This window comes from Pelodiscus sinensis, chromosome 14 (assembly GCF_049634645.1).
Source record: "Pelodiscus sinensis isolate JC-2024 chromosome 14, ASM4963464v1, whole genome shotgun sequence".
Classification (NCBI taxonomy): domain Eukaryota; kingdom Metazoa; phylum Chordata; order Testudines; family Trionychidae; genus Pelodiscus; species Pelodiscus sinensis.
In genome coordinates, this window is record NC_134724.1 from 19,677,199 (window position 1) to 19,699,484 (window position 22,286).

General features: G+C 41.4%; 1 protein-coding gene across 2 annotated transcripts in view; it reads left to right on the forward strand.

Moving 5' to 3' along the window:
• Positions 1-22,286, forward strand: part of BNC1 (basonuclin zinc finger protein 1) — a 109,062-nt gene that overhangs the window by 57,101 nt on the left and 29,675 nt on the right. The window contains exon 1 of one of the 2 annotated variants that reach the window (XM_006139247.4): positions 19,472-19,674. The exons of the other annotated variant lie outside the window; for it this stretch is intronic. Coding sequence (XP_006139309.1) covers positions 19,666-19,674 — 9 coding nt within the window. The 5' untranslated portion in view covers positions 19,472-19,665. Of the gene's footprint in view, positions 1-19,471; positions 19,675-22,286 lie in introns of those variants that run through there. 2 annotated transcript variants of the gene reach the window in all.

Here is a 22,286-nt window from a genome sequence, read left to right on the forward strand (position 1 = left end):
TCAGAGCAGCTTGGGTGCTGCTGGGTTGGTCTAGTAGCGCCGAGGAGCGGCGCTACTGGAGCAACCCAGCAGCACCCAAGCTGCTCTGTCCCAGGCGTCCCCAAGTCAGCCGTTGCTGAAACTGATCAGCGCTGACTACAGGAAGCCCGAGGCAGAGTTGCTCTGCCTCGGGCTTCCTGGAATCAGCCGCTGGTCAGTTTCAGCAGCGGCTGAATCTGGATGCCAGTTCCGACTTACATACAGATTCAACTTAAGAACAAACCTACAGTCCCTATCTTGTACGTAACCCGGGGACTGCCTGTTTGTGGAAATTGACTGAACTATTAAGAGAAGAAGTTAGGAAACCGTTTAGAAGATTTTTGAATTCGTTTCCTATTTCATTTAAAGAATGACTTACTGTTTGACATGAAAATTAACTAGAAAAAGAATACTCTTATATAGTCCTTCATCATCAATAGGTCCTAAATTCCTTGACTTAGAAGGTTGGCACCTTCTATAGATGAAGAAATTGAGGCACAGAGAAGTGAAGTGGCTTCCCCAACTCAACCAGCAGGCCAATAGCATAGCTGGAATGGAAACCAGTTGTCTCCATTCCTAGTCTATCCACTGTACCACATTTCCTGAAAAACTATAATTAAGGGAAGATAGCAGTGCAAACCAAAAGTATTTGAGCCAAACTGGTGTCCTCTGGATTTCTAGACCTTGTATAAAGAATTGTTCAAAAAAGTTAGCTATTGGACAATATGGCATCTATTTGAGATCTGATATTTTGTGGACAAATTATTCCTTAACAGATAGGTGCTTATTTGCAACGTTAAAGTTGCTATATTTCAAAATTTGTGCCGCACCCATCACTATCTTCCCCAGAAAAGACAATCAACACAGAAACAAAATCAAATAAATAAGGTGTGAATCATGCACTTAGGTCACTAGATGGCGAGGGGGGGGGTTCTGGCAAACTGCCAACAGGAGCAAATTCCAAAGGTGGGGGCCATCAGTTGAGAGAATCTTACTGCCAGCCCTAAGGGATTTTACCTTAAAACTTGACAGCAAGAGCTTCCTAGTTGATCTTTATTGTTTATGGTGAGAGGCTCTCTGATCATTTGGTCCAGGACCATTCCAGGCTTGAACGAATTTTACAACCCCTTGGATGGCTCCAGGAAGTAAACAGAAAACCAGTAATAGACCTGAGCAGTGGAGCTTTATGCTCATAGAGGCTACAAGCTACAAACAGAGCCCTTTGACATTCTAAGGTCAACACTGGCCTCCAATCTGATGTCCACCCTTGCAGTGATAATGTGTGATACAATGATTAGGGAGATTAGATGCTTACAGTTTCCCTTGCAGATGGTGATATAAGATACTATAAACATCTGGTGAATTGTTACATGCCAAACCCCTTCCAGTGCTGAGGCAAATCCCTTCCCTGCTTTCCCTGCCCACCTGAAATGGACACAAACCTAGAATACATTTGGACATGGAAGGGGCTTGCAGGTATGAAACTAGAACCATGTTTGATAAAAGTGTGTATAGACAAACCCCTCCCCTGGCTGTATCTGCATGCTAAGAAACAGAAGACAGTAAGATTAGAAACCAGTCTGTGATGCTGTACATGATGTGATATAATCCATCTTTCACAAACACAAACCACCACAGAGACAGAATATGGCCGTTAGTGCTTCACCTAGGGTCGTTATTATTCTACATAAGATCCTTACATGACAAAGCAAAAAGTTCACTAGTCTTAATACATTTAATTTGAAGTCAGTGTTTTTCTTTTTCTCTCTCTTTTCTTCAGGATATTCTCCTAAATCCAGTCCATATCACTTGAGTTGGTAAATTGTTCCAGTGTACAGAAGTGATATTGTGGGTCAGGCTAATTCCCACTGCACAGAAGTTCACATCACCGAAATCAGCACCACAATTTTTAATAAATGACACCATATTTGACAGTCTCAGGAAAGGTCAGGATTTGAATGCTTCATAGAGAGGGAACTATCCTTTCATGTTCTGAGAATTGTCGCTTCAGATCTGGATTTAAACACTTGGCAACATGGGAAAACGTGGACTGTCACTGCTCATGCTGGTACATGTTCTGTAATAAACAGAGGACCTCAACATCCAGGACTTTCCATTTGGTGTTTTCACTCAGAATGAGTTCAGACTAAAATAAAATAATCTTAAAGAAATTAGAAATCTTTACCCTTTCTGCAGTCAGCCCACGGATTTCACTGCAGTAGAAACTCAGAAAATCAGATTTTAAAAATAAGTTGATAATTTTTTACCCTTAAAAATATTTGAAAGTTATTTTTAAAAATTGCACTGATGCAAGTTTTTTTAAAAGGGGGGGATAACTAATTCTTCTGTGACAAATGGACCAGTGCAGGATCACTCTCACATGAACTCATACAGCATGTGGAATTTCACAACTGCCTATGTACATTATGGGTAGCAATAGGGTTTATCTTCCTCTGCATCAGAGGCAGGATAACAAACTCAAAATTCCCATTGGCCTAGATACCTAGAATATGTTAGTTATTCTCATAGTCCTTAGTAAAGAAACCTAGTGATTTTTTTAGAATGTGGTCATTTTTTAAAATATGGATGTCTGTCTTTTTCCAAGATTACTGTTATTTTTTCAGATTTATTTTTTTCAACCATATTTCAAAGTTAGCTGAGCATTCAGAGCTTGTAATAGATGGTATAAGGCCAATTGATAATTTAAAGTTCTATATACAATTGTCTGTCACTAAGGAGATTACAACATAGAATTCTTTGATGCCCGTTGGTTGTTTCACACTGTACTTATTTTCTAGTAATGTAAGCAGACTTCTGATACACTCTTGTTCACAATTTATATTTACTTATGCTCACTGTAGCAGTTTTTCCAATCATGACTGGCTAGTGATGATGTAACATTTTAATTGGTAAGTAAAACTAGCAGCATAATCCACTGCTAATAGCTGAGGTTGTGCAGCTGCTAATTACACTAAAGCAATGCAAAATATCGACATTTTCATAGTCTGGCTTTGCAACAGCTTATTTACATCACAAAAAACTCTATATAAAAACATCTTGCATCCCTTTTCTCCTGCAAACATACCTTAAGTACTTGGTGGTGATGGTGCTCCCAAGTGAATGGTGTCAAAATAAGATAGTTTGGAATATAGCGGAAACATTTTGATAAAACAGTGCATTCAATTTCTAAGGAGAGAATTGAGCTTTTAAAGCTTTTTCTAAAGAAGCCATTTTTTTAAAAAAAGGTGAATACATTTCAAAAGAACTAGCATTTCTGTTTACTGGCTTATATAATAGGGTGGTTCTGTAAAATATGATTTATGTTTGAAGAATACACAGAGTTGTAAGTCTGCACAGAGGACGAGTCCATATGGGCAAAGATTGTACTCGTACTCATACTCTATTTACAGAAATAATGATTGTAACCTTTTACACTGATCATTGATTTATCAGAAAAATGTATCATGTAGCAAGATGGCTGGAGCACAATATTGATAGATAGATCATTTGGATTTTATTCTTACCTCTGTCACAGACTTGCTGTGTAAGCCTGGAGAAATCACCAGATTTCTCTAAGGGTACATCTACACTGCAGCACTATTTTGGGATACTTCCAGTATCCTGAAATAGCTAGTCTGCGTCTTTGAAACAAATCCGTTATTTTGAAATATAACGGGCTCGCTATTCCGATGTCCCTGCACACCTTGTTCCATGAGGATTAAGGGATGTTTCAGAGTAGCGGTTTATTTTGAAATTTACAAAATAAGTTATTTTGAAGTTAACACGAAATAAGCTTCACAATTTGTGTAGCTTAAATTGTGTAATTTATTTTGAGCTAAGGGCGCAGTGTAGATGCACCCTAAGACTTAATTTACCAATCTGTAAATGAAGATCCTCAGTTGGCATAAATCAGAATATCTGGCCATGTGTGTTTTCTAACATGTACATTTTCCCTTCTAATTATACCTTTTTTATCTGGGGGGGAAGGAGGGGGAGTAAAATCTAGCCTAAATATTAGCTTAATACCTTCTAATCCCCCTCTTTCAAATGCACTTAAATAAAGATGGTTCTAACAAATCTGAAATTGCTTAATTTCATTATGATATTCAAAACGGAGGAGAGTACAAAATTATGATTATGTTCAGTGTAATGATTTAACCCTATTTAGATTTTTGTCCTCTTGGTGTAAAGGGTTAGTTTCTTACAATAGGGTACATAATTCCCATTGGCCTATGTGGAAGCAGGATTGGTTCTTTTTCATTTAAGGAGGCTATTTGTTACAGGGGTTTTTGTCTGACTCAATGAAGAAGGCATTATAGAAGTAGTCTTGAGTTCTCATTAATCTCTTTGGAGCTCCAATGTTTGTCAGGGTATATTCTTGTTTGTATTCCATAGTGTGGTGATTATTGGTTATGAACAGAAGAAGCAGATGCTAAGAACCTAGAATAAGTTAGAATGTCAATGAAATACTCAGTTATTGTGGTGAATGATATTGTAGAATTGTCCATGGTGAAGTAGCAGCACAGGACTCACGAGAGGAAAGCAGGGATGGGAAAAGATGGAGAGGTTGCTGGGAGAGCAGATTAAGATGCCATTTTATGATGGATCAAAAAGGAGAGGGCTCAAAACAGGGATGAAGAACAGCAAGCAGCAAAAAACCAGAAAAGTGAAACTTGGACATAAGGTTGCATGTGTCTATAGAAGCCCATGTAACCCTTCTGGGGGCAAAGACTAGTCTGCATGCATACCTGCAGGTGCATAACATATTTATGGACTCTATGTAAGTAATAAAATGCTGCACAGTTCTATAATAAGAAAAAGCTGAAGAGGCAGAGGAACAAATTCTATCCTGTGTTACACAGGTGAAACTTAATTGAACTCAATAACCAGGGCTGCATACAGGTAACTCAAGGGGAGGGAGTAAATTTGGCCCAAGCTGTGCAGAAGGGAGCCAATGCTACACATCAAATGTTTTTATTGCCTCCAAATAGGTAAGACTGGAGTAGGGAAGATGGATACTGAGTTTGTGGTTGTAAGCAAAGAATTGTAACCATGTAAGTAGATTAGCAGCATTAGTTGAAGTCTGAGAGCATGAATTGGAAGTGGTTATGCCTTCCAGCAAGCACTGGCTGAAAGAGTACAACAGAAAGATCACTCTTGAAAGCAGATTAAAGCAGTACAATCAGCATATCTTTTAAATCACTTTATGCATTCTGCTTGTGGAGGTCGTACACATCATTTACAGTTCCACATAAAAAACAGTTAAACTATGTCATAGTTACAGAGCTAGCTGCACCTCTGTCCCTTTCCTTGTCTGTGAGTAGACCTCCCCAGGAGTTGACCTCATGTCTTTTACTGTCCTGGGTGGAATTCCACAATTAACTCACTTTTATACTGGGACTTGGACCACAGAACCTTGTGTATCATCCATGCTTGCCCACCAAGTCTGACTGAGTTCAGGTCACAGCTGTTATTCTCTTTGGGAGTGTGTGGCCAATGGCATATAGCCTTCTTAAACACTTACATATTGTTTATTTTAACAGCAAGGACAAGCATAAGAGGAAAAATGGACTGTAAAACAGATTGTCTATATACATGTCTACCTTACCTAAATGTTTACTATTCCTGATGGTTACCTAAGTAAACTTAACTTCTTCAGATATCCTGGCATGTGCCTCTCTCACAGTCCAGTTGCCCAGTTCCCCTGAACTGCTGACTTTTCTTCTTTTACATTGGTCACATTCCTGTTGATCTTTTAGTTCTGAGGCCTTTTCCAGATCAGGAGTTATCTCTTAACAGCTCTCAACTGTTTGATGAGAAGTAACTTATCCTTGGGCCAACCTTTCCTACTTGCTTGCTTTTCATTACAGACTCCCATTAAACTAAATCAATATATTAATACACTAAGCATTTCAATGGATAGGTCAACATAGGCTATGTTTAGACTACATCCCTCTGTTGGCAGAGGGATGTAAATGAAGCACTTCAAAAGTGCAATTGAAGCCAGGATTTAAATATCCTGTGCTTCATTTGCATAATCACGTAATGGCGCTCTTTCAAAAAAGCGCTATTTTGGAATTGAAACTACAGTCTAGATGCAGTTCTTTCGAAAATGCGGCGCTTTTTCAAAAGATCCTGTTTACGATCCGTTTAGACTGCGGATTCAATTTTGAAATAGCGCAAACGAAGCCCAGGATTTAAATATCCCGGGCTTCATTTGCATGTTGCCGGGCGCCGCCATTTTAAAATCCCCCTTAGTGCGGACTCCATGCCCGCGGCTACACGCGGCACGGAGTAGGTAGTTCGAATTAGGCTCTCTAATTCGAATTACCGGTACACCTCGTTCGAGCTTCATTTGCAATTTCGAATGCCTACATTAGCCACCTTAGTTCGAACTAGGGTGGCAGTGTAGACATACCCTAGTTGTTTTCTTGCAGGTTGGTGACAGCAGTGAGTCTTGAGAGAGGTTTTAAAAGAGGAAAGGGTACTACTGCTCTACAGATCCAGTCAGGAACCGTGTTTGATGCATGTGGAAGAAAACATGAAGGAGTGGACAAGCAGGTGATTGAGGCTGCTACCAGTGATGGAGGAGACACAGGAAGTAACATGGAGGAGATGAGTAAACTGATTGGGAGGGGTAGAGTTGTTGAAAAGATTTGAAGGAGAAGATGCCTGAACTTGATGTGGTGAAGAGAGGAACCAGTGGAGTGATTCAGAAAGGGAGGTGATATGTTAAACGATGGAAAAGGAAGATGATCTTAGCAGGTATAAATTGGAGGGGAGTGATGTGGCGTCAGGGAAGCCAGAGAGAGGAGGTTGCGGCAGAGATCATGCGGGCCTGGACAAGAGTTTTAGCTTTTGTACTAAAAGTAAAGGCTACATTCTAGAATTCTTAAGGAAGAAGAAATATCAGCCTGGAAGCATTTTGCAAGACAGTGGTTCCCAACCTTTTTTATCACAGACTAGCAAACCCATTCACAAACTTTTGGCAGACCAGCAACATTTTATTTGAATATTTGCCTATTTATTATGTGAATATATTTGCATAAAATCATTAAGATTAGAGTTTGCAGTTATCTACAACACCATAAGATTGCTGCTGGAGCTGAAGCCAGCTGGGCTGCGGCGGCTCAGGGAGCTGGGGTGTACCCCAACCCTGGCTCCCAGAGCCACTGCAAACAGTCAGCTTCAGACCCAGCAGCTGCCAGCCACATACCCAGGGCATACTCCAGCCCCTGGCCTGGAGCAGCTGGCATGAGCATGGTCTGGCAGCGTGCCTCAGCCTGGCAGCCAGCAGTTCACAGCCCGGCACCAGTTCATGGACCAGCAGTTGGGAACCACTGGTGTAAGAAATCAAGGGAGGAGGCAAAAATAACACCCTGTTTGCCTTTCTGGTGGTGGTAAATCCAGTGACAGGAGTTGTTAGGGGTAAAGAATTTGAGAGGTAAGATCTGGAATTCAGTTTTGACTCTGTTGTGACTATCGCCATTTTTAGACAGTGCATTGTTTGTAATTTGCTGCTGGGATTTGTACAACATGGTAATAAAATAAATTCAGTTATGTGCAATGGAATTTTAGATAAACATTCTGAATTTTGACACAAAGTTAGGGGTGGGCTTAAGTCATTTGACGCAGACAGGAATAGGTTAGCTGGGATTCCAACCCTATGCAGCATGCTTACAATACATGCATTATTTAGGTATGTTCAGAGATGTCACCAGCTCAGCATATGATTTTATCACTGTGCCCCATGTAGTATCTTTCTGTGTTCTTATCTTTGTCCATTGCCTAAAGCTACTAGCTTGAAATAAAGCTCAGTCAAATTTTAAACATAATGAAAAAGGGAAAAATCACAAAAGGTGGTGGTATGGCTGTAGCCGCAGCTGTGGATCACTTTGCCACAGACTCTGGGCAGTCTGGAAGATTAATTAAAGTTCAGTCAAGGATCTATGGTATTGGGGCTGCGGCAAGCATGCCAAGTGACACCTGGAAGCTCTCTGTTTTTTGGGTTTTTTTTTAACTTATTGAAAAGCATTGTAACACTGACAATTGATTCTCAGGGGGATGATATACCATGAGAGCACTGTGCCTCTTTCTTTCACCATTGAGTAAACTTAAAAGATCCATGTGTATTTTAGAGGTAAACAAGTAGACAACTTGCTTCAGGTGCTTAGTGTGGATTTAGTGATCTGGGATTTTCAAAAGAATCTGCTGAATGGAACTCAAGTACCTAACTCCCTTAGGCTCCTTTGAAAAAATCAGTGTGTGAATGTCATTGCTCTATCAGTATGCATAAAACTCCTTAAAAGATGTCTGCTGCCTAACCTGTGAGAAGGATTGTGGAACTGGATAGAGACTTGCTGTGGAGAGGGGAAGCAAGACCAATAGCCGTGGCACAAGCACAATGCTTGTGCTGAAGGAAGATTGGTGTTCATTGTGTGGCGGAGTTGGTAATGCCCATCCATAATACATGCTGATTGTAAAAAATAGTTGATAGGCTTGGCCAATCAGGAAATCAGAATGATGTGACCCATGTGATCACTGCAACCAACTCAGATTAAAATGTGAAATTTGCTGCAATTTTTGTTTAGTTCTTCTCATAGTAACATTTTTTTCCACCAAAATTATTAATTTTAAAAAGTAATGTTTAACAGTGTGCTTTCTTTTTTCTTCCTACATAACAAACATTTAACCTGTAGCTAGAAGAAAGTCTACATGATTTTATGACCAAATTTTGGCAACCCTTTAGGCAGGCAAAATACTTGTCTTATTCATTTTGTCAGTTGGCCACATCATAGTCATTCGTGTAAAATTCTAACACTCCCATGAAACCAAGCAAAATTGCCACCATTGGCATACCTACCATCTTACTCACCAGCTATTCTATTCCATGCTTTAAACATGTAATAAAACCATTAACTGGTAGGAAGCAGAGTGAAAATCCCAGTGAAATGCTGGAGGCTGTGAAAATGAATGAGAGGTTTGTTTCTGTAGGTATGGTGTCTGTCGATATTGGTTGTAATTGTGTCACCTTTGCTGGTGCAATATCAATGTTTCAGGGTACTGTACTACCCACCCTTCTTTTTTAAATTATCTATACCTTGATTGCTCCCAGTTGTGGCAAAATTTGTGCACAGACTTCGGCACACCCACAAGTGCCATGTCACACCTTTTGGACCAGAGATATAAACATGGTCAATGGCTCTTCCTTTTATGACAACACAGTGTATCTGGCATTCTGTTTAAGCTGCTGTTAATTAAATTCTGCAAAAAGTATCGTCAAGCGAGTGCCTGTCCGTAGTGTATTCCTGCCTGATTTTACTGGTATTTTTGATAGACCATTAGCGTTAGAAGTTTTTTGTTAATTACTAAACTCTTACTGACAGACAAATCCTGCCTGTTAAAACTTGTGTTGTAATTTGAGGATTAAATGCCGTGCCTCTGGGAAATGTCAGTATCAGAACTGATTTGTTGCAGGAGCCATATATTGTTGGAAGCTGCCGTTCAATAAAGTAGATTCTTCCATAATACTGTTAACAATTACATTTTGTAAATTTTAAAATTACAAGATTTGTGAGAAGGCAGTTCTTAAAAGAGCACATTAAAGGGAAATGCAAAAAGCATAAGTTTAGTTTCCTCTTCCTGTCCTCTCAAAAATGCCATTGTGTAACTTCTGCTCTTCTTTTTTTTTTTCTTTTTTTTTTTTAAAGTACTTTTAATTTTTGATGGGCTACTAGAGAAGAATGGGAAAATGGGGTGTTTTAATTGATAGTGGAGGGGAGTCGATTTTTCAGATGAATAATTGACTTGCTGAAAAAAATGCAATTTGGTTGACTTGAAACCATTCACAGATATGACACAAATTGGGTAAAGAGCTTTGGTCAAACTCTCCCTCCACCCATTTTCTGGGAGTTAGGTGCCATCACAAACCAGCTGGGGAAGTAGTTGGTGTATTTCTTATACCCTTACTATACTTGTTATAGCATTCACCTAGGATGTGAACTGTGTTCAGTTTCCCATTTTGCCTGATTTGGAGCAAGGATTTGAATGTAGGCCTCCTGTAGAGTAGGAATATTCTCTATACATTGAACTATGACGGGGTGAGCAAATAACATGGCAGTGGTCCACAAGAGTTAGCACCTTGTGGGCCGCAACCACTATATTTACCTGCGCAGCTCCTTTTGACCACAGATCGCCGTTCCTGCAAGGTATGTGCAGCAGGAAGTGGCACAGACTGGGACACTGCTTCTCACAGCTTCTATTGGCTGGGAACAGCAATCTGTGGCCAACAGGAGCTGCTATCTGGACAGTTCCTGTGGCTGTACAGGTAAATATAGAGGATAAGGTCTGCCAAGAGCTAACTCTGGCAGATTGGCCTGTGGGCTGGTGTTTGCCCATCTCTGAACTATGGGATATCCAGTGGCAAGGCTATCCTGATGAAGCTGTTCCACTTGATATCAGGGATGTAAAATACCAGTTAATTGGTTAAACGTGTTAACCAATAAAACAGATGGAGGGCTGTAACAGTCTCTGTCTGCAATGGACTCCGTAGGGCTGGAACAGCCCCCTGCCCACAGCAGGCGGGGAACTGCTCCAGCCCCCACTGGTTAACTGATTAACCTTTCATATCCCTATTAAATATAAAATACTTGACTAGCCATTGAGCCAGAGAGCAAAAATCATATTCCAGCCAGTGTTTCCTGTAAGCTGAGTGCTTGGCTGGCCACATGGGAGAGATTCAGGTGCTGCCCAGCTGATTGACAGAGTGCCCACAGCCAGCAGGATGTGTATCTATTGATATTGTACCTCTGCATATACCTTGGTGCACATAACATTTATTCCACACATGGACAGAAAAAATTAGAGGGAACACTGTCTCTAGTCTGCTTGGGGTTTTTTCCCCCCAAACTACCAGGCAACTGAAAAATCACTCTAACAGGATGTTTTCAGGTTAGCCAAATGTGTGTGAATTTAAATACTATATTAGCCCTCCATTAGGCACCAGATCTAATTCTTCTTTAAATGCCATACTAGCTAATTCACACTTAAAATACTACTTTAAATACAAATTAATGTACCAAACAATTCCCTGAAATCATAGACAGAGAGGGGGACAAGATCAACTCAATTTTAAACAAGCTCCCTTATTTTCCTCGTGTTCTTGAGCTCCATCTATACAAGACTTTAAAGAAAGAACCACATCTAAATTGATCCTTGCTATGAGAGCTGTGAACACAGTTTGACCAATCACTCCAAACTATCTTGGAGACAACGTTTTCAAAAGCATGTGAAAAAAAACCAGGAGTCCTTATTTCATTGCAAGTCAATGGGACTTAAGCACTTAGAAGCTTCTAAGACACCTTTTAAAATTGAACTTGAGCTCTTAAATAACTTTGGTGCTTTAGAAAATTGTGTAATAAAACTAGAGATGAATGGGAGGGAAATAATGTTGTGAAATTTCAAGTGAAAATTTCAAGTAGAAGTGATACAACTGCCATCTTTGGAATGTTTCCTCTGTGTTCTTTTGGGGTATGTCTACACTGCAGAGTTTTTCCGGAAAAATGGCTGTTTTTCCAGAAAAACTACACTTACGTCCACATTGCAATAGCATTCTTTTGACAGAAAGTGGAAAGAATGCAGGGGATTTTCCGACAGCATTTTTTTTTTTTTTTTTTTTTTGAAAAGAGGCCTCCAGGAAAAAGCACAGGTGCTCTAGTGGCCACTCGGTCCATAGTAATCACAGCTTAAATGCTAGATAGCATCCTATCAATCTGGACACTATCTTTTGAAAAAGCAGATCGCTTTTTCAGTGTGCTTTTACTGTGTAGACAGTCTCTTTTGAAAGAAGTTTTTCTAGAAGATCTCTTCCAGAAAAGCTTCTTCCAAAAGAAGTTTGCAGTCTAGACGTAGCCTTGGTGAGGAGGGAGGGTTAAAGAAGCAGACAAATTTTATTATTCTGGAAATTATTATAGATTCCTGTTACACAAAAAACTTTCCACTGTCTTTGCTCCTGTATCCTTCACTGTACACAGCAGCTACGTCTACACTGGCCCCTTTTCCGGAAGGGGCATGTAAATTTCACCAGTCGTCGTAGGGAAATCCGCGGGGGATTTAAATATCCCCCGCGGCATTTAAATAAAAATGTCCGCCGCTTTTTTCCGGCTTTTAAAAAAGCCGGAAAAGAGCGTCTACACTGGCCCCGATCCTCCGGAAAAAGTGCCCTTTTCCGGAGGGTCTTATTCCTACTTTGAAGTAGGAATAAGAGCCTCCAGAAAAGGGCGCTTTTTCCGGAGGATCGGGGCCAGTGTAGACGCTCTTTTCCGGCTTTTTTAAAAGCCGGAAAAAAGCGGCGGACATTTTTATTTAAATGCCGCGGGGGATATTTAAATCCCCCGCGGATTTCCCTACGACGACTGGTGAAATTTACATGCCCCTTCCGGAAAAGGGGCCAGTGTAGATGTAGCCTACTATAATATTTTTTCACCTACTTCCTGTGCTCCCTCAGTATTGAACCACACTGTAATGTGACAACTCTCTTATCTTTGTCATAGTTTCCTGCCCTCAAGGTGACCCATTATTCTTCAGACTGGTCCACATGGCTGTTTTGAGGTGAAATGTCTAACCCACACAAGTCCCCAAGGCAGCAAGTCAACCAACCATAAAATGAATGCCAGGGTCTTTGCCAGCATTGAGTTAAATAAGAGGGACACCAGGCATGTGATGGAATTTAGGTCAAGCAAGCATGACACAAAGGTCGCCATCATGCTGCAGCAATCAGCAGTAGGAATGAGAAAGAGGCAGTTGGCCAGATGAGAAAATAGATGCTGCTTGGAAGTAGCTGCAGCAGTTAGACCAGTCCTGTCCTCTTGTAGTAATCAAAGCTTCGGCGAGGCTTTTTTCTATCAGTGGGGTCAAACCACAAAATTCAAATCTGGATTTGGATCTTGATCTCAAGCAGCCCCAGATTACATGGTGTTGGTGTCTGGGATTTCGTGATGGGTCTGTTGCACTTATACAGTCCCAGAAGCAAGGATGAGGTCTTTAAAAAAGAAAAAAACGAAAGCAAAAGCAACAGCTTTCCAGCCAGCTCTCTAAGGGTATGTCTACACTACAATGTTAATTCGAACTAACTTAGTTCGAATTAGTTAATTCGAACTAAGCTAATTCAAACTAATGGATCCAGACTAAAAAACTAGTTCGAATTAGCGTTTTGCTAATTTGAACTAGCATGTCCACATTAAGTGGACCCTGAACCGGGGTTAAGGCTGGCCGGAAGCAGTGCCGGCAGGGCATCAGAGGAGGACTTAGAGCGTGGAGATGCTGTCTCAGGCTAGCCGAGGGCTGTGCTTAAAAGGTCCTGACCCCCACCCCGGACAGACAGTTCTCAGGGGTGCCTCGCTTGCAAAGCAGTCCTGGCTTGGATTGCCCGGACTACCCACACTGGGCACATCACACCACTCGGCCATCAGCCCGGCTGCACTTGCCGCAGGCTGCCATCTGGGGAGAGGAGGCAATTGGGGGGCTGCAGGAGAGCTTCCACCCCCAGAAGCCCGCAGAGCCAGCCCAGTCCTCCCCATCGGGGGCTCGTGCCCCATTCCTCCCTCACCTCCTTCCACTTACCCTTTCCTAGCCCCTCTTCTTGATGTACAAAATAAAGATAACATGTCTTCCAAAATGGAATCTGTCTTTACTGAACAAAACTGGGGGAGACTGGGAAAAGGAGGTGGGAGAGGGGAAGAGAGAGGGTGGGAGAGGGGAGGGCAACTACAATGATGAGGGGTTGGGAACAGGTCCCATATGAAGAGAGGCTAAAGAGACTGGGACTTTTCAGCTTAGAAAAGAGGAGACGGAGGGGGGACAGGATAGAGGTCTCTAAAAGCAGGGGTTGGGTGGAGAGGGTGCATACAGAAAAGTTCTTCATTAGTTCCCATAAAGAAGGACTAGAGGACACCAAAGGAAAGGAATGGGTAGCAGGCTTCAAACTAGTAACAGAAAGTTGTTCTTCACAAAGCAAAGAGTCAACCTGTGGAACTCCTTGCTGCAGGAGGCTGTGAAGGCTACAACTAGAACAGAGTTTAAAGGGAAGTGAGATCAAGTCATGGAGGTTGGGTCCATGGAGTGGTATTAGCCAGGGGGTAGGAGTGGTGTCCCTGCCCAAGGTTTGTGGAAGGCTGGAGAGGGATGGCACGAGACAAATGGCTTGGTCACTGTCTTCGGTCCATCCCCTCCAGGGTCCCTAGGGCTGGTCGCTGTCGGCAGACAGGCTACTGGGCTAGATGGACCTTTGGTCTGACCCAGGATGGCCATTGTAAGCTCAGGGCTCAGGGTCAGGGGTCTCAGTGGACCCCCTTGATTCTCTTGCACACCTGCTCCTGGGTGGCCAGGCTGGCAGCTCTCCTGCCCTAGCCGGCCACTTTCCTGTGCCTAGTGCGGAGATCGTGGACAAGGTCCACAATGTCTGCACTAGCCCAGGCGGGTGCCCGCCTCTTGCGGTCCCGGGCAAGCTCCCGGGAGCCACCAGCCTGGTACCGGGAAGAGGGGGAGGGCTGGGGGGCATCGGGTGGATGGCTCGAGCCGTGCCAGGTGCAGGGTCTGCTAGCTGGGTGCTGGCAGGCTTGCACCTGGCACGGGCACCGTAGCTAGCCCGTGCCCCTTTAAGGGGTCCGGGGCCGGGAGGGGGGCAGAAGAGTTTCCTTGGTGTTGGCCAGAGTGGCCACCAGGGAAACCTGGGGAGGGCTAGCCTCCCACTAGTTCGAATTAAGGGGCTACACACCCCTTAATTCGAACTAGCTAGTTCGAACTAGGCTTAATCCTCGTAAAATGAGGTTTTCCTAGTTCGAACTAAGCGCTCCGTTAGTTCGAATTAAGTTCGAACTAGCAGAGTGCTAGTGTAGTGCCTATGAAAGTTAGTTCGAACTAACGTCCGTTAGTTCGAACTAACTCTGTAGTGTAGACATACCCTAACAGGAGCTGTTCCCTTTGTTATACATAAGTAGTTGAAACACTTCACCTTCTGACCTACATACTCATAGACAATCCTATGCTGAACTGAATGCACAGGCTGAGACATAGGATAGGGAAGAGGCTAGGGTGCAAGAGGAAACAGGCTAAGGCAGAGGCTCAAAGAGACTGGGCTGGAAAGAAAGGAGCTCCCCTTGTACCACCATTATGCCTTGATTCCACATACTTAATATCACTACTTTTGTATTCTGTGGGCACCTAAAGACCTCTACCCCCTGGGTTGGGCTGTGTGAAGGTGGGGCGGTCTATTTGGATGCAAAGAGCTCACAATTCAAATAGACAAATCAAAAGGGGGAAGGGGAAATAGGTGAAATAACTTACCCAAGGCTAAACAGCAGTTCAGTAGCAGAGCCAAGATTAAAATGAAGGTCTCCTTGTCCATCTCATGAAACATGGACAAAGAAACTCTTATAAATGTTTAGATGTTACTGTTCTATCATTCCAATAGAAGTGGATATAGCAGTTAATATTGTCGCTAGCATGTGTGAAGGTGGGGTCAGAGCTCATGTTCTTAGACTGCAAGGGGGCCAGACACCAGCATGCTGGAGAACCACTGACCTAATCATAATGGATAGTTTGCATGGAAAGGGGCTGGAATATGCTCACACTGAGTCTTCATTGAATGATTTTGAATAATGAAAAAACTGTGTAAAAATATCAGTCTGATTGTGCATAATGTACTTACAGAGAACTAACTTAGTCAAATAAATTGTTCACCATAACTACTTTGCCCATTTTCTAATGAGAATTAAATCTCTGCTAGGCGAGTGGTAAATAGCACTGACTATCAGAGAGAACAGCTTGCCACAGATCTGAATTTTAATCACTTATCATTTTGGAGTAAATTCAACCCACCTGGCAGTTCATATAATCTTGAACCACTCTTATAGCTTTTGGTGAAGAATTGTCAGTAGACACATCCCTGGTATGACATTCTACATGGCTGCTTATTAAGCATGGAATATGGTCATAGTAATAGGGTTTGCCATTGGTTTCAGAGGGTCTCTCACAACAGCAAGTGAGTGATTGGGCTTTATCTTCACTACAGAATTGTACCATGTTAAAAAACAGTAGTTGAAGAGTCAGGTTTGCTAACAGGATGCTAACCACAACTTTGTGATTGCTATTTTGTGTTGGTTAAGAAATTGGTTTCCCACACAGTTTACAAGCTTAGAGATGTTGACAGTAATTATCAGAAAGTATTTTCTGAAGGACTGAGGTTCCAGAGGGATCTCTATGAAGAGCAATGGCAGTTCAAGACTAATTATTATTGTTTTTATTACCATATGCCTAGGACCCCTAGTCTTGTACCAACTTAGAGGAAGAAGACAGTCCCTGCCCCAAAGAAATTACAGTAAGACAAGAGACTACAGATAGATACAGTCAGATGGGGGAGTACAAAGAAACAATGGATACATCTGCATTGCATTAAGCAAGAGGCTGGCCTCCATCAGCTGAGTTCACAGGTTTTCTGCTGCCAGGCTGCAGCCTGGCTCTGGGACACGCCCCGATGCAGGGTCAGATGTATACAGATGTATGTAGTCCTAGAGTCCCATAGCCCAAGCCCAAATCAACTTACATAGGCCAGCCACAGGCGTTTAATTGTAGTGTAGACCTACCCAATAAGATAACGCTTGTCAGCATGACCAGCAGTGGTACCAGCGCACTAGCAGCCTAACTGTCATCAAGGTTTTTATAGGCATCAAAGCAAAGGAGAGTTTTGAGAAGGAATGTGAAGGAAGATAATGTGTATGTTCTGCAGATGTTTATGAGAAGCTTCTCCCAAGAACGAGGGGCAGCTGGAGAGAAAACATGAAGGCTCTTGTTTGAAAATCTAAAGAGTGAGTGCTGGAAAAATGGCATCACGAGACAAGCAGAGGCAGAAGTTGAAATCTCACTGGTGAGTGAGAGAAGTTAGGTAGAGAGGAATAGATGGTTAAGAGCCCTGAAAGTGAAGACAAGCAGCTTATGTAGTCCTAAGAAGTTGACTGTTCAGCCACAGTCATTGTCAGAAATGTCTGGTAGGCAGACGCATGAAGCTGAATGTCCCTCGCTATTTTCTGTTTTTGTTAAAGTTTAGTGTGGAAAAATCATAGGGTCAAGAAAGCAGAGATGTAGGGGAGTATGTACTCTGAGATCCTGAGGCTCATTCTGATCTCACACTGGTTTTATGCTGGTTTAACTCCATGGATAGCAATGGAGTTATGCTGGGTTTACACCAATAAGTGAGATCAGAATCAGGTTCTGTCTATAAAACACGATATACATCTGTAGCAAATCCTCTATATAGTTGAGATTGTCTGTCTGGGTATGTCTACACTAGCCCCCTAGTTCGAACTAGGGACGCTAATGTAGGCATTCGAAATTGCAAATGAAGCCCGGGATTTAAATATCCCAGGCTTTATTTGCATGTTCCTGTCCAGTTGCCATTTTGAAATTCCACTAGCCCGAAGTAACTGCCCGTGGCTACACGCGGCAGTGAAACGGTAATTCAAACTAACTGTTCGAATTAACTGTTACTGCTCCTAGAATGAGGTGTAACAGTTAATTCAAACTAAGGCCTTAGTTTGAATTACCGTTTCACTGCCGCTTGTAGCCGCGGGCAGTTACTTCGGGCTAGTGGAATTTCAAAATGGCGACCAGACGGGAACATGCAAATAAAGCCCGGGATATTTAAATCCTGGGCTTCATTTGCAATTTCGAATGCCTACATTAGCCTCCCTAGTTCGAACTAGGGGGCTAGTGTAGACATACCCTCTGTCTGTTCAAGAACTCCTCCTAAATGGTTAGAGCTAGGACTACCAAATTTGGTGTGCAGCTTCCTCTTATCGTAATTTGAAGCAAGGCAAGGATTTGGTTGTGCCAGGAAAATGGGATGTGCCTGGAATGGAATTGCCCCTCATAAAAACAGAAAAGAGACAGAATCACCAGGCTGGTGAAAGGGGATGGGTGAGGATACACCCCACCAGCCAGAATTGTCCTAGCTCTGAGCTCCCCTTTCCCAATTCTTAGGGGGACATTGCTGTCTCTTCGCTTTCATCAGGGAGCGAGGGAAAAGTGCACAGTTTGCTGAATTCCTCATTCTGTCTGGAGAGCACAGGGGGCAGATGAGCTTGTGCTTTGCTCTCGCTCCCTGACAGGGCAGGAAGGGGAAGAGCAAGCAGTCCTGGTAAGAATTTCAGGGAGTGTGGGGTGGTGGCTTTACTTCTCCCCTCATACCCCCCACAGTACCCTGCCCAGAGCCCCTCCTCATCCCCCAGCTTTGATTCCTGCACCCCCTTGCTGTGAGTCCCTTCTTAAGGGCTAGTAACAAATACAATTAAAAGATGAAAATTCCTGTCAGCAATTTAGTTGCCTTTGCTGACTTTTCTTGCCAACCATTCTACTTCCTGCTGTTTCTAGTATGGGATTACAAACTTCCTTGTGGGCAAATATTATACTCAGATGCTCATAAAGAATTCCCATTGAGTTCATTGTGAATTATCCATGGATATCGCAATTTGGCCACATAGGAAATACTAACTAATATAAAAGAGGCTGAACAGGGACCCAAAGAAAGGGTTTGACTATTTATGTTGTTTAATTTTCATTTAGTTTTGCTTCCTGTTTCTTGACAGTTGGAATTCTAACAGCTCAAGGAAGTAAATGTATCAGATGAGGGATGACTGAGAGAGAACCTGGGCTAAATTCAGTTCTAAGTCACCGACATGCAAGCCCACATGTTGGAAAAGGAAAGTAGATTTTGGCCCGATTACTGGTAGTTTAATTCTCTGCTCCTCTTTATTACTCATAATTTACCCGCAGGAATCTCCAATTGGTATATTTTTATCAAAATATGTTAAACATTTATGTTGTGTTCATAAAAAAAAAAAAACCTCAATTAGTCTTCCCGAAATGTAAGCTGACAGGGGGAAATTTTAATCAATAAAACTTTTTATACAAAAAATACTCCTGTTAAAATGAATTAACATTCAAGATCTGTGAATGCTAAATAAATAAATAAATAAAAATACGAAACCCAAACTTCCAAGTCTGGGGGGGATTCCACTCTGTTATATCAGTGCTAAAAAGAATTAATTTAAAGAATCTTAATGCTTATTTGCAGATAGTTGTACTTTTTTAGAAAAAAATTGTATCAGACCTTAGGTCAGCTGCATTGATTTAGTGCATTTACTTAGGCTGCCAGAGCAGAGGTAGAATCTCCTCACACTGCATTAGGAGTGCCTCGAGCCTCTGACTCCTTTTGATCAAATCTCTGTGAAAGATGAGTGTCATGGCCTCTTCAGGCCAGCTGTGAGGGGGCTGCCCTGTGACTGGAGGGGCATGCTGGAACACACCACTCTGGGGCACTGAGGTGAGAGCTCGCTGCAGAGGTGAGAGGCAGACACAACTTAGTACTGTAGGTCTGGAGAACACCAAGGGGGAGGATCTTATTTCACTCCCCTGTGCACAGTCTGAGCATACATCAGACCTGGAGGTGCTCAGATTCAGACAAGAGTAAAGAGGCGTGTGATGGTTCTGCTTTAGTACTTGTACAGACAGGAGTGTTTCCAGTACTTCTTTGTACAACTCGCTGAGGGAATGGGAACCTGTTTTATAGCTCTGGAAGCATATGCACAGTAAGAAATGTCTGAGGTAAGGAAAGTTATTTGCAGTTACAACTGAATGCTTATTTTCACTGTACAACTTTTACTTGTAGGTATGTACAGTGGAAAAATGAAAATTAGGGGTGGTATTGATTTGGATGATGGCTTTAATGATTCTTGATATGTGCTCTCCATTTCTGCCTTAATTACTAAAAGAAATTGTGGAAGTGGTGGTAGGCTAGTTTATTTGCAAAATCCTGTTATTCCACCTGAAATACACAGTGAACAGCTGTATGACTCTTTGAAAATAAATAATGAAAAATCATATGAAGGCTTTAATAAAACTGAACTACTATTTGGATAATTGTTTTCTTATTGAAGTAGTGATGTCATAAATAAGTAAATAAATACTTACAAAGGTTTAATTGCACAAGTCCTGAATATACATTAATAGCAATAAAATCTGTGATTTGTGACTTAAATGTATTCTGAGTCAAGTGCTTTAAGCAAACACATTATTATTTTTGTGATATATACATGCACTGGGAGACCAGACAACAATATCATTTCACTATGAAGTTCCAGTGGAATTAGCACAAAAGCGGAGCCTAACGTATGCCCTTTACATACATTTTCCTGAACACTGAATAGTCAGCAGTGAATTAAGACAGTAATCTTTTCTTAAAGATCCAGTCTGCATATCTATTTCAGTTTTTTACTTTTAAATAATTAGAAGGCTTCAGTAGTGAATCAGAATTTAGACACGTTTTATTTCTTACGACTTTTTGCCATGAAGCAAAAGAAATGTAGCATTAACTGTCAACTTAACCCAATGCTGTTTTGTTGGATGTGTTTAAAGAAAACAGTTTATTTTCTGCTCTATTAATTGGTCAAATACGCTAGCCACCAGCTTAACAAATACTTGTTTTAAAAATGACGAGTCGGCGGATTGCTAACCCATGGAGTGAGTTCTGATATATACAGACTATGGGTTATCCTGTTTTAAAATGCTGTGAGTAGTAAATGACATCTGCTTTTTAAAAAATTCTTTTAGGTTAGATAATTAAGGAACTCAGGGGTGACTGTGGTATTTGGGATTTGAAAGGAAGAGGGAAAAGAAAAAGAAAAATAACTATTTTTCATTGTTTTAATTTACAACAAATCATTATTTGAAAGGCAACTAGCACTTAAATTTCACAACAGATCTGTAGTGGCAAATTGTACTGTGCTCATTTGGTTGAGTGTGCTGTTCAAGTGTTTCATAAATCCCTTTTTTAAAAAATCCTATAACTACTTGGCTTCTTGAACCTCAAGAGCTGATTGTTTGTCTTATCTTTCGGTGAGCTAACTCTGTGTTATGTTGCAAAACCTTCAGGCATGTTGTGTTTCTTCGTGTTCCTGCAGTCTGCAAGTGAAATCAGCTTCATTAGTTTCATGATGGCACATCAGTGCATGGCTGGTGTTGCCGCTTCCTTCAAGCTAGTCCTCGAGCATGATCTGGGTTGCCTTGGTTTGGATAAGCTTGTAAGGATTTGTCAGCCAGATGTGACAAGATTGTCAAGAGGCAAGTAAAGAAGGAGATCTGATATTAATCAGTGCATAGCTTGGAGCCAAACTTTCTCAAATGCAGTGTAGTAACATGTTCTTCTCATTTACTGCTTCTCTTTGTGGCTATGAAACTGCCACTGTCTGAGTTTGATGGTTAAAGGGGATGCCAGCTAATAGCCTTTAATTGTAAGGATAAAATTCTAGGTGGAAACAAGATCATAAGTTCCTATATTTAACATCTTTTCAAAAATATAGTTCAATATACTGAAAAATACATAGGCACTTGATTCAGGTAAGAATCTCAATATTTTATAGTCAAGACTTTTAAAATACTGAAACGGGGGTTCAGCTCCAAACATTCAGGAAATATGACTCAGGGATCCCCTACGTTATTTCTGGTTTCGGAGTGATGAAGGGTTCCAGAGAGATTTTTAATTCCTGACAATAATGTCAGGGGTGTGTGGGTGTGTGTGTGTGGGGGGGGGGGTGTTTGTGTTTTCATAAGTGATGGTGACAGAGAGAGAACAGTATATGCTGAAGAATGCTCTCCTCTTTTTTCAGCTGGAAAGGATCATTAGAATATTTAGATGACTTTCAAAGAGCATACCCTGTACGGTTACATTGTCTGTGTGCCACTAGGTTTATGATTCCACTAAGTTTTCCCAAACAAATGCTATGATTGTACATTTTTATTAGAATTAATCTTTAGTATTCTTTAAAAGATACTGTATTTGAAAAGCAGAGTTATATTTTAGCAATAAGTGAACAGATGTGAAAAGCATTTACAATCCTATGCATGAGGAAATTCTGTTTCCCCCCCCAAAGATCCCAAATTAAACTCCCAGCAAAACTAACCCTGACTAGAATGTTTAATTGTTTTTCAAATTATTTAATCTATAACACTTTTCCTTCAAATCTTAACAAGAATGATAAGTATGTGTATCTTTAAAGTACTCACTGAAAATTGAGGTGAAATCTTACCCTACTCCAGCAAGAATATGTTTGGGCCTTTTGGTACCAAATGACTTGAATAAAGCAGACTTGAACAGACTTTTTTAATAATATTGTTCATATAACGAGTGTATCACTTCATTTCTAATCAGATAATCCAGA